This window comes from Octopus sinensis, linkage group LG12 (genome assembly GCF_006345805.1).
Source record: "Octopus sinensis linkage group LG12, ASM634580v1, whole genome shotgun sequence".
NCBI classification, from domain to species: Eukaryota; Metazoa; Mollusca; class Cephalopoda; order Octopoda; family Octopodidae; genus Octopus; species Octopus sinensis.
This window is the reverse complement of record NC_043008.1, coordinates 77,107,996-77,120,302: the sequence shown is the minus strand read 5'-3', so window position 1 is coordinate 77,120,302 and position 12,307 is coordinate 77,107,996. Positions and strand designations below refer to the sequence as shown.

General features: G+C 36.6%; 1 protein-coding gene across 1 annotated transcript in view; it reads left to right on the top strand.

Moving 5' to 3' along the window:
• LOC115217842 (putative uncharacterized protein DDB_G0288537) overlaps positions 1-11,838 on the top strand; it is an 11,988-nt gene extending 150 nt beyond the window's left edge. Inside the window, exons 1-3 of the mRNA XM_029787536.2 lie at positions 1-609; positions 4,297-6,012; positions 9,542-11,838. The exon at positions 1-609 is cut by the window's left edge and continues 150 nt beyond it. Coding sequence (XP_029643396.1) covers positions 4,311-6,012; positions 9,542-9,783 — 1,944 coding nt within the window. The 5' untranslated portion in view covers positions 1-609; positions 4,297-4,310 and the 3' untranslated portion in view covers positions 9,784-11,838. The remainder of the gene's footprint in view (positions 610-4,296; positions 6,013-9,541) is intronic.
• Positions 11,839-12,307: the final 469 nt, after the last annotated feature.

Here is a 12,307-nt window from a genome sequence, read left to right as displayed (position 1 = left end):
AAGATCACCACATTCTTACCATTGAACACAACCCCGGCAGACGTTTCCATGTGTTGTCAGCTCCAACAACTGACTACATTAAATACACTCTACTACATTTATTATTTTTTAACACAGTCTGGACATATTTGGATTTAAGTTTTACCTTTTATAAATTTTAGAAAAAGAATCGACAAACATAATTAACTTTTTTTTTTAACCCAAGTCAGTTTTTCTGAGACAAAGACGAGAAATATATGATTAACAAATTAATTTATTTGGAAAGTTAAAAAAAAAAACAAAGCCCTCCAAAAGTAATAATTTCTAATTAATTGATTGAAACCCCAAACAACTTTCTGGTTTGTTAACAAACTTGTATAAATTGTTTAAACGCAGTCACCTATGAACCTTTACTTCCTCTGTTAATTATATTGAGATATCTAGGTGAAAGATATCGATCTGTATTAAAGGGGAGGAAAACCAATAGCTAAATGTACCGGCAAGTAAGGTCACAGTTTCTAGCTTCGATTATTCAACTGAATCATTTGTCGGTCGGAGACCTCACTTAATTTACCAACAGGAAACAAAGACAACCGTCAGACGGAAAGAAAAGAGAAACATCATTATAAGGTAGTTTTATTATTATTATTATTATTGTTTCTGAGAGAGACTTCCCCCTCTCTCCCTCTTTTTGCACTCAATAATTATCTTTGTTAAATTTTTTTTCATATCAGTGTCTTTTTTTTATTTGTTTGTGTATGGGTTTTACAAACAGCCACTGCACACACACTTTGTTATTTTGCATTTCTTTCCCGGGTTTATTTCTACCTTACGACATAAAAATACCCTTTGGTTGTGAGCGCAGGGTTAAAGGCCTTAACGACTTCCGAATTTTGCCTCAGGTCCGTTGACGATGAAATACCAGTTATATATTGAAGGTGATTAAGTATGTACTCCGACCCTATGCCATGTAATTTATTGTTTGAAAGATTATTATTATTATTATTATTATACCTGTAATTGAACAGTAGTTGAACATTGAAAAATTCAGTCAGCTTTAACATTTCTTAATAAGTATTTTACTGTTGGAAATTCTGTAAATAATAAAGTATAGCTTTTGGTTAAGGCACAGGGCCAGCAATTTTGAGGAGGAAAGGTTCAGTCGATAACATTACTCCCAGCTTTTGATTGATGCTTTATTTAATCGACCCCGAAAAGATGAAAGGCTAAGATGACCTTGGCGGGATTTTAATAAAGATGATAATGCTTTCTTTGTAACAATAATGATGACGATATTTATTAATCGCAAACGTTGATAAAGAGATCGAAAACAGTGGGTTCAGTTTAGGTTCAAATCCAGATGGTATTTTTTTTCTTCGTGTTCTTTCGTTCGGGTTCACCTGAGGTCGTTCGTATATTTTGCTGCAGTACAAAGAGTTCCGTTTGAAAATACAGGAACGTGCAAGACAATGTCCTTCTGCTCCTAGTTTGTGAATGTCTTATCTTCTAATACCAGGGTTAGTGATATGAGTACCTGTAATATTCTGGGATCATTCTAAATACTCTATCCTGTCGCTATATAAATTGGTTGTGTGTTATTCAGTTTTGATTGATTGTTAATTATTTCAGTAACAAAGCCTTCAGGTCGGTTTCATTGTCTCCGTAGTCAGTCCCCGACTGTTTGCGTCCTTTGTTCAGTCTAGGACGACCTACAAGGATTACAGGGCACTACACCCCATTCTTCAACTAATTATCTAAAAATAGAAATGCCTGCCTCATACAGGATTACCCTAATCTTGTATCACGTCTTGATTAGTTTAGAGTTAATTCTCTCATTAAGGGTCTCTGTAATTATCATTTACCTAGCAAATGACACTACACCTTTGTCATAGAGAACAGCAAGTACCCAGGTGTCTGTCGAGTGCGTTCACCTCCCTTCCTCTCTCCCTCATTCCTTACAACAAAGGAAAGTAAACTCGGGTTTCTAATTTACATGTCTGACTTCCTTGTTCTTTTGGTAAGGTATTTAACTTTCCTCGCCCCGTTAACAGACTTTTCTTACAAAAAAGATTTTTTTTACATCGATTCAGATAAATTTGATTTTTTTTTGTTTTTTTTGCTAATGTAAGCTGAGATCCAATATTGAAAAAGTTGGTGGTAAGCTAAATCTGAGATCCTGGTTAATGTAGATTATGATATACTTACCCTTGAGAAAGGCATGAAAACAACATAATCTTATTATTGCACCCTGTGCGCGCGCATACGTGCTTTTGTACCCAAACAGTCCAGTACAAAAATAACTCACCCACAAATGTAGGGCGAAGGTGACTGATTGTTCCTAGGAAAATGGTCCTCGAAAGGGAATTACTAACCAAATCTCTGCTGCTATTCGAACTCGCGCACTAAACGGTGTCAGCTAATTTATTCAGGCAACTCGACTGTCAGAAATCAATATTGATCGAAACTTACTCAACCGATTGTGTGTGTGTGTGTGTGTGTGTGTGTGTGTGTGGCTGTTTAAAAGCGGCCAGGTGAGGCAGAGTTGATTTTCTTTTTTCTTGTATGAACTCTTTCCATCACTAATATTACTGGGGATGGCATGAATATCACATAATTACCGAACAGTTTCATTGTCGTCTGCAGCCCCTCCCCCAATAAAGCTCTTTCCGCCTTATTGGATGTTGCGACTAAGAATGTGTTGAACGTCTCTCTCTCTCTCTCTTTCTGTCACACACACTCTCTCTCTCTCACGCACACACACACAAAAGAGTGAGGGGACGTTATTATTACGTGCTATTTCGGCATCAGTTTACACTCGTATTCAATGGATGTTACTGTCGTTTGTTTGACCCCTGACTACAATTATTAATTGTGTTACACTTAATGGCTGTAGGGGAAAACTCCAAAGACGAAGTCTTCGTAGACGCGATGTTGCTAAAATTAGCTGCCACGAAAAGTTGGCCAAACTCGTGTCTCTGGAACTTGTCACTTCACCTACGTCCCCGTCTTCTTGGCTACCGCCTCCACTGCTACCATGTTACACACATACACAGACTGATAGACGAAGGGAGTGACGGAGAAGCCAGTGCCTCCCACCCCACGCACACTTACACATAATGCTGTGAATAAATTAACTAGTTTACCACCATTCTGTTTATAAATATTTACTAATTATTATAATTAGTACAAGCTGTTGCAGTCTATAACTCATCTCTCTCTCTCTCTCTCTGATACGGAAAAGCAAAATCTGGGAGAACCCAAATCTTTTTGGTGAAGTAGATAAATCCCGTTTCCTACAGGAATTTTAAATTGGCGAAAACATGAATATTGGTCTACCAAGAGCCATTATTTTAATGTGTGTAGTGTGTGTGTGTGTATTTATGTATGTGTGTCAATATATGTGTTTATATGTGTGTGTATGTTTATGTATATGTGAGCACACCCATACACCCAGTCTGAATCTTTTCCCATCCCTACTATTTTATCGTTTCTTAGTATATTGATAAAACCAATGAAGTATTTACTGTTATTTCTCTTTATCCAAGTTGTCCATGATGGTGGCGAGGAGGCTATTCTTAACATTTTCCTGTGTCAGCTTGTTTGATAGTCATGATATTATATTATAGTAAAGAGATAACACTTAACCAATGCAGCAAGCACCAAACACCCCATCTCACTACTTCACTACATCTGACCCCACACCACCACACTATGCGTTCTATCAGTACTACCCTATATCCCCTACAATACAGCACCACACACCTAACTACAACCTACTCCACCATGCTACACCACTTCTCATCACACTAGACCATACCAGTTTCTTTACCCTACACCATATACCACCCCATACCCCTCATCATTCTACACTAGACCCCAGTCCAATTTGCCCAAATTATTCTTTTTTTTTAGTTACTAAAGATGTTTTTGTTTTTTTTTACTTATTCTTAAATTTTCAATGGTGGAGACGTTTTTAAACTTCTGAGTTGTAAATTTCATCTTCATATTCTGACTTTAAAATGTTTAACTGCATCTGACTCCCCTGTCTCCTCATATACTTCAATGTCATTGGTTCAGTATCAGCTGGTATTAGTTTTGTTTGTATCAGCAGCCCTTAAAGTGTGACCTGTCTAAATGCACAAGTCCTTGCAAACAATTAAACACATAAATATTTATTTTATCGCAGATGTTTTGTTGGTAAATATTCAATGCTAGTATTATCTCTCTCTCTCTCTATCTCTCTCTGTTTCTTCTTTTAAAAATCTAAAATATTTGGCAGTTTAAAAAATTTTTTTTTTTTTTCCTTTTTATCTTCAGATTACACAATAAGAATGGGGGAAATGCAGTTTTCTATCTCCAATATCCACTATGAACCACTGAAGTGGACAGGTAGTCCAAACCAGAACTCTCCTCATCTGACAATGCAGCCCTCTTATCTAAACTGGGAATCTTACCCAGCTACACAGGAAAGGACCACACCTTATGAGAAACGGTATAACACTCTGGAGAGTGTTCTCTTGGGCCAAGTTCCTGCCAGTTATTCCCATTTAACTACCTCACCTCACCTATCTTCATCACCATCAAATTCTTCATCTTGCTCTACATCACCCTCTCCAACAGCATTTTCAGATCGTTCTTTCTCAGCCAGTCCTTGCTACTCTACTGGTCAATCATTTTATCATAAATCTGACGTTTCTCGCTCTTCAGCATCAAGTCCATCAGGTTACCAATCAGAACCAATGGATTTATCTTGTAAAGGCTTTTCTTCATCTGCATCTTCAATTTGTTCGACAGGAAGTAGGAAATCTATTTGTAGTGACAGCTCTGGCTATGGAGGAGAGGAGCACCAACTAGAAGATGCTACATTTCCATTAACATATCAATATACACATGACAATGGTAGAACAACGGATCCTTCACTCCTTTCTTCCTGTGGTACCACATACATGTCAGTGGATCAGCAGGCCATGCAAATGGCAAATTCTTCAATAAATCAACCTCTCAGAAGCAGACATTCTCCAATCCAGTTTCTCAGTGATACTTCAATTCAACAGCGACAATCTCCTATCGAAAATCACTTATCAACAATCCCCCCATTACATCAGCAGCAGCAGCAGAAACAACATCAACTATTAGATGTACCACACCATAGTTTACAACAACAGTCTTCAAGTGTCCAGAGCAGTGACATGTCTATGGAAATTCAACACAGCCTTGCTATGCAGGGTCAGTCTTCACATAAGAAAGACTCATGTAATAACTCACCGAGCAGACACTGCATCTCTCCAAGATTAGTATTACATCATAATTCATTGACTGGCCACCAAGATGAGCATCGGTCACCTTGGCAATCTACTTCCCAGCCTCAACTATCCCAGCAGTCTTTGCAGAATAGTGATTCTTATCAAGCTGGTATTGATAGCCGTCCATCTCCACCGCTCCAGAACCAATCTTCAACCCAATCAAAAAATGGACATTCACTCTTGCGAGATCTTCTCAGTTGTGGTCGAAATGATTCCAAACAAAATAAAATGTCATTATCGTCCTCATCAGACTTTTCTTCCATTTCTTCATCAAATTCTTCCTCAAATGATGACACTATGTCACAAGAAAAAGAAGCTAAAATAGAATATGATGGTTCGAAAGATTACTTATTGTCTAGCACAGCTCGTGTGACCCTGGCCAAAAAAAACCTTCTGCCAATCAGCGCCCGTGTCACTGAATGGCTTTACAAAATGGTCAAGTTTGCTAAAGAAATTCCTCAATTTATGAAGCTTCCCAACAACGACCGCCTAACGCTCATCTTGAACTCATGGACTCGTATGCTGTTAATGCATATGGCTGAGAATAACTTCCAGTTTGCTGTCACGCCTCTTCCATCATCTCCAGCCCGTGACCACGAGGTTCCAGCGTCTGATGAACCAACCATGAAGTCTGTTGAAAGTATACAGAGCATCATACGCAAATGTCAGTGTATGAACTTGGATAGTTCTGAATACAAATACTTAAGAATGTTGGTGCTTTTCAATGCTGGTTAGTACCATTTACTTTTAAATAGCTGTGTGCATGTACACTTAGGTGCATCTATACTTGAATGCATGTGTTTGTCTAAGGATGCATGTGTGTGTTCTCAGGCAATACTCTCAATGAGAAACAAACTAGGCCGTATCTGTGTATATGCTCTCTTTCTCTCTCATGTGTATATATATACACACACACGTAGCTGAGTGGTTAGAGCACTGATCTTACGATCATGAGATTGTGAGTTCGAATCCCAGGCCGGGCTGCGTGTTGTGTTCTTGAGCAAGACACTTTATTTCACTTTTCTCCAGTTCACTCAGCTGTAAAAATGAGTTGCAGTATCCATCACAGGTACCAAGCTATATCAGCCTTTGCCTTTACCTTGGATAACACTGTTGGCATGGAGAGGGGAGGCCGGTATGCATGGGCGACTGCTGGTCTTCCATAAACAACCTTGCTCAGACTTCTGCCTGGGAGGGTAACTTTCTAGGTGCAATCCCATGGTCAGTCATAATAGAAGGGGGTCTCAGAAACATGCGCACACACATACTATATATGTAATATATTTGTTAATGTGTGCCATTTAGGGTGTCTTCTACTACAGCCCTAGACCAACAAATGCCATGTAAGGGAATTTGATGAATGGAAACTGCATGAAGCCAGTTGAAAGCATGCTAGTATACAAAGCAACATGCTGTTCTCAATTATTTAGTGGTGCTGTTGCTAAAAAGCATTCAGTACACCATGTATGTAGCTGGTAATAATAAATAAAATTGAGTAGTGACAATCTAGGATATGAGAGGGCCCTTTACTCTTGAAAACAGCAAGACAGCCTCTACAGTGATGGGCACTTTCTTTAATGGTTAGTGTTAGAAAGGGTAGAAATCATGTCAAAACTGAGACACTGGAGCAAAACGTCCTCTAAACTGTTGGATCCTATTGAAATGTTCAATGGACATTATAACTGGTTACTCTGTGCTTTTAGGTATGTGCATTATAAAGAGAATCCTTACTTCAAGACAAGTATGAGTTGGCAACAGAAAAAAGCATCTGGCAATAAAGCCAGTTTCAAATAACTCCAGTCTGAACAATTCTAATCTAGAAAAACAAATGTTAAATCCACAATATATGTATGTAAATGTGTGTGTGTGTATGTATGTATATATATATATGTATGTGTGTGTATGTGCATATTTATATTCATATATATATATTTATACTTGAATATATATATCATTTAACGTCTACTTTCCATGCTGGCATGGGTTATATATATATATCTATATATATGACCATATGGTAAGAAGCATGCTTCCTAACTGCATGGTTCTGGCTTCAGTCTCACTGCATGGCACCTTGGGCAAGAGTCTACTTCTATAGATTCAGGCTGCCCAAAGCTTTGCGAGTGGATTTGGTAAGCAGAAACTGAAAGAAACTCGTCATATATACATATACATGAGTGTGTGTGTATATATATGTGTGTGTGTGTGTATATATGTGTGTGTATATATATATATATATATGTGTGTGTGTGTGTATATATATATATATATGTGTGTGTGTATATATATATATATATATATGTGTGTGTGTATATATATATATATATATATATATATGTGTGTGTGTATATATATATACATATATATGTTTGTGTATATATATTCATTTTGTATATATATGTGTCTATTTTGTATATCTGTGTGTGTGTGTATATATATATATATATTATATATATATATATACATACATATGTATTTGTGTATATATTTATATATATATGCATGTCTCTCTCTCTCTCTCTATATATATATATATATATATATATATATATATATATATATGCATTTATTTATATATGTGTGTGTTGTGTGTGTACATTACTGTTACAGAACAGATGGTGGAGGTCTCTCTGGTAAGAATATAATTAGAAATGTCTCAATGCTTAGATGTAAGTTGCTTTGCAGATATCTTTTTATTGAGAGAAAATGTTGCTCACAACTAACAGTGCATAATTGGAGATGGCCATTGATGTTCATCTTGCCCTTTTGCCCATACTATAATGTCCTAAAGCACTCCAGGTGTTGTGATCACATTTGCATTGAAATCTCCAAGGAGCAACGCTTTATGTGCTCATGGAACAGATGTTCCACACTCTTACAAATTGTGTGTAAAACATCATGTGATTGGTTTCTGAGTGCTATCTATAGTAGGACCATGTACTGAAATGTCAGTCATGAATCATCCCTATGATAGAGGACTCCTCAGGTGCATAATTTACAGGGAACTGACCAGAGGGAAAAGGTAAGATCACAAACCAAGAAGTGATTTAAAGATGTTACAAAAGACAATTTTAAAAGCTTTTATGTTAGATATGGATAACATTGGGAAAGGTTGTGGAAGTCTTACTTAAAGATCTTCTTCAAGACCTGTGAATGCAATGTTGCATGCTGCCTAGATTTGGTTTGATGTGAAATAATCATGCAAAGGGCTGTGGAAGTCCTTTGCATGAACTGAAACTAATAGATGTGATGTCTTTGAGTGAACGCTTCAATGCAGCATACTTCTCTGTGCAATCACTCCACAAGCAAGACTCAAGAGCAGTGCCTGCGGAGCTCCAGCTGGAATTGAAGTGCAATGTGTGTGGATGATTTCTTCTCAAGAGCTGGATTAATCACACATTCACATGGGCTAGGGAGAAATCAAGCAGGTGGTTTTGCTGCCACATCCTCTTTGACAACATTTGTAATGAATGTAGCTTAATTTGTGAGTCAGCTAGTGACTTAACCAGGCATAGTAAAATACATGAGATCACAACTCCACTGGTGATATCAGGAAACAGGATAGTTCAAGGGTTATATCTGTGAATGTTCTTGCTGAATGGAAGCTGGTTTGAAGAGCCACCTACATTCATGTGGACATGTGAAAGTATGGTGCTCTTCTGATAAGGAGTAATTGGGATGTAGTTACATGTGTGTGTGTGTGTGTATATAAATAGATGTATAAATATGTATCTATATTTGTGTGTGTGTGTGTGTGTGTGTATATATATGTGTGCATGTATGTATACTTATGTCCATGTCTGTACATACACAAAAGCACATTTATATACAATGGGCTTCTTTCAGTTTCCCTCTATCAATCCACTCACAAGGCTTTGGCCTGAGGCTATAATGCAAGATACTTCCTGAAGGTGCTACGCAGTAGAGCTGAATCTGGAACCATGTGGTTGGGAAGCAAACTTCTTATCACCCAGCCATGCCTGTAGCAAAGTCTGTGTATGAGAGAGAGAGAGAGAGAGCAGGCCTTTAAATCCATATGAAGATTACTGATGAATACAGTTCTGACATCAGTGTATATCTTTGTGAAACCAAATAGTCAGTGATTGTTTTGATTATTAGCAAACATTTTTAAAATGCTAAGTTTCTCTGATCTGTGAATTGATTGAGTGAATGGTTTTTACTGTTTCTGTGTATTGGCCATGATTCTACCACTTTTTCTTATTGTATTATTAATATTCTATTGTTTTGTCACCTTTCAGGTTATGTTGGATTAGAGATGGCTTCCATTGTCGATAGCATGAACAGCTGTATTCAACAAAGACTCCAGCAACATATCAACACCAAACATCCACGGGACCACATCAGATTTTCACGTGTTCTTATGAGTCTCCCTTCTTTGTATGGCATCAATTGTAAAATGGTAGACAATTTGTTTTGCCGTTATATTCATGGTAAAACTGATGTGGAAGTCTTACTTAAAGATCTTCTTCAAGACCTGTGAATGCACTGTAGCATGCTTGCATGCTACCTAGAAGTTGGATTGATGTGAAACAACCATACAAAGGACTGCAGAAGTCAACAGAACTGAAACTAATTCCATCAAAGAAAGACATTATGAAAGCTATCAAAAGTATACTGCTGATATTGCTGTTAGTGCCATCTATCTGGGTTGATTGTTGGCAAAGAAACAGAGAAGAAATGGAGGAAAAAGAAGCTTTCATATCATTGAGAAAGCAGAAAATCCAGTTAATTCTGGTTCTAATGCTGATTCTAAGAACTTACATTTCTTTTTTGTTAACATTGGCAGGAAAATTCCCTCTGTTACTGCAATGGTTGACATTCAGAGAAAGATGTGCAAAGCAATATGGAGAGAGGAGAGCACCATTGTGCATTTGAAGTAGCACAAGTGTGTGCTTGAGAGCTAACACAGCGCCGTGATACAGATTGTGCAGGTATTAGACAGTAAACTGTCTAAATAGAAACTAATTTATAAAAGATTGTGGAACAAATATATAAATGGACTGACTTGTGATTCCATTGGCAAATAGAACAACTGTGGTAACAGATGGGCCAAAATGAAGCTAGAACCAAACATGGGATTATAGACTTGCAGACTCAAAAGTGACTATTATGAATCCCATCCCTTGTTCATGTATTTCAATGTGTTGCCATATGTGCACTATAAACTGCAATTTATGTATTTTGTGTGTATATATGTATGTGTGAGTGAGTGTATGTATATATGTATGTATGATGATGATATATATATATATATATAATGTGTGTGTGCGTATATGCATGTGGCTATGTAATTGTGAAAGAAAAAGCCTGTATGCAAATTTCATTGTGAAAGATCAACAAAACCAGAAGTTGAGATGGAACAATAAAACACAATGAGTGTTAAAGCATCTAAAAGACCTAAATTTTATTTGGTAGGGTCCAAAATATAAGTCCCATACACACACAAACCTCTTTCTATGTAATTATACTGTTGAAGGGAGACACTTGGAGAATGGTTAAAATAACTTTTAATATTATTATTTATTTTTTCTATTTATAGTAGAATTTGCACACACACACACACACACACACACACCACACACACACACACTCATAAACACTCACGCACCAATTATTATGAGGTCACTATATGCAAACATAGGCAGTTATAAAATTCTGTGAGGGAATTTCAATTTAAGAAATTCTCAGACTTCATGGTCTTTTATGTTACATGCACAAGTGACTGTTGTGATTTGCTGTATCTTCATATCTGAGAAACCACATCTACCTTTGGTTTTGGTTGTGACAATATCCTGTATTTTGGAGTTGTGGCCACCACAGGAAAAGAAAAGCTACACAACCAAGCTTCATATGTAATACACTATATATATATATATATATATGCGTGTGTGTGTGTATATGTATACATATACATACACACAGTTGTACACATACCTATATTCATATACATAAATACACTTGATACTTTTTTTTTGTTTTAGAAATTTTAAGAAACTACAATTTACTGAGCAGAAACCAGAATGCCTTAACATATTTGGTTTTCAGGGATCTAAAAATGTCTTTCTTGTTTTTAAGAAAGTAGCTTCTCCAGTGTCGTTGACAGCTGGATTGCTATCAACAGCTGGTTGTATGTTTGTAAAACTACTTGCTTGTGTGGATGACACAGCATATTGTGATAAACCTGTAGTGTCACTTGGAGTGGACCAACTGCTGAACAACGGTGGCCAAACTACTAAGATGACCATATTCAACAAAGGGCAGGAAGATATGTTGAACTCTTAACAAGAATATCTTGATTATCATTTTCTTCATTAGGGTTATTTATCATTTTTTTGTATATAATAATTGTCTTGTTTGGGTAATTGAATCATTAAACAAATTTCAGTTCCCAGTGAGAAAATGCAAAACATTTCATATAAGTTGCCAGTGCCCTTAGGAAAAGCATGATTGTCATACTCCTGTATCCCTCCCCTATAAGTCTGAGACGTCATGCCTATGTAAGAAGTGATTATTTTATAAATATTCAGGACAGAAACCCAATGGTACATGTTTTTATTTGAATTATTTAAGTGAAATTTTTCCAAGGTGAAACATCTAGGTTGGCCTCATAGCTTTATGGGATGTGAACACTATTTACAAAGACTGATTACATGCAACTCGTGGTACCACATATGCAGGGAACGTGTACCCCAGTTTAGCCACCTCTATTCATGGCTCCTGAAAGAACCAAAACACTTTCCAAATTGTAAAGATATATATATATATATATATATATATATTTATATATACACACACACACATACACATATGCAATGTCAATGATAAAATATATAATTAAACATTTCAACTATAATTTGTGTTTGTCTTTTTTATTCCTGTTCAGAAATTAATTTCCTGTGATTCTAATTTTCAGCTGAAGCTCGTGTGAAATAATTGAACTATGATCTTTTGGGTGTACCATGTTTAATTTACATTAATGATAAACTCCACTTAATGTAGGAAGT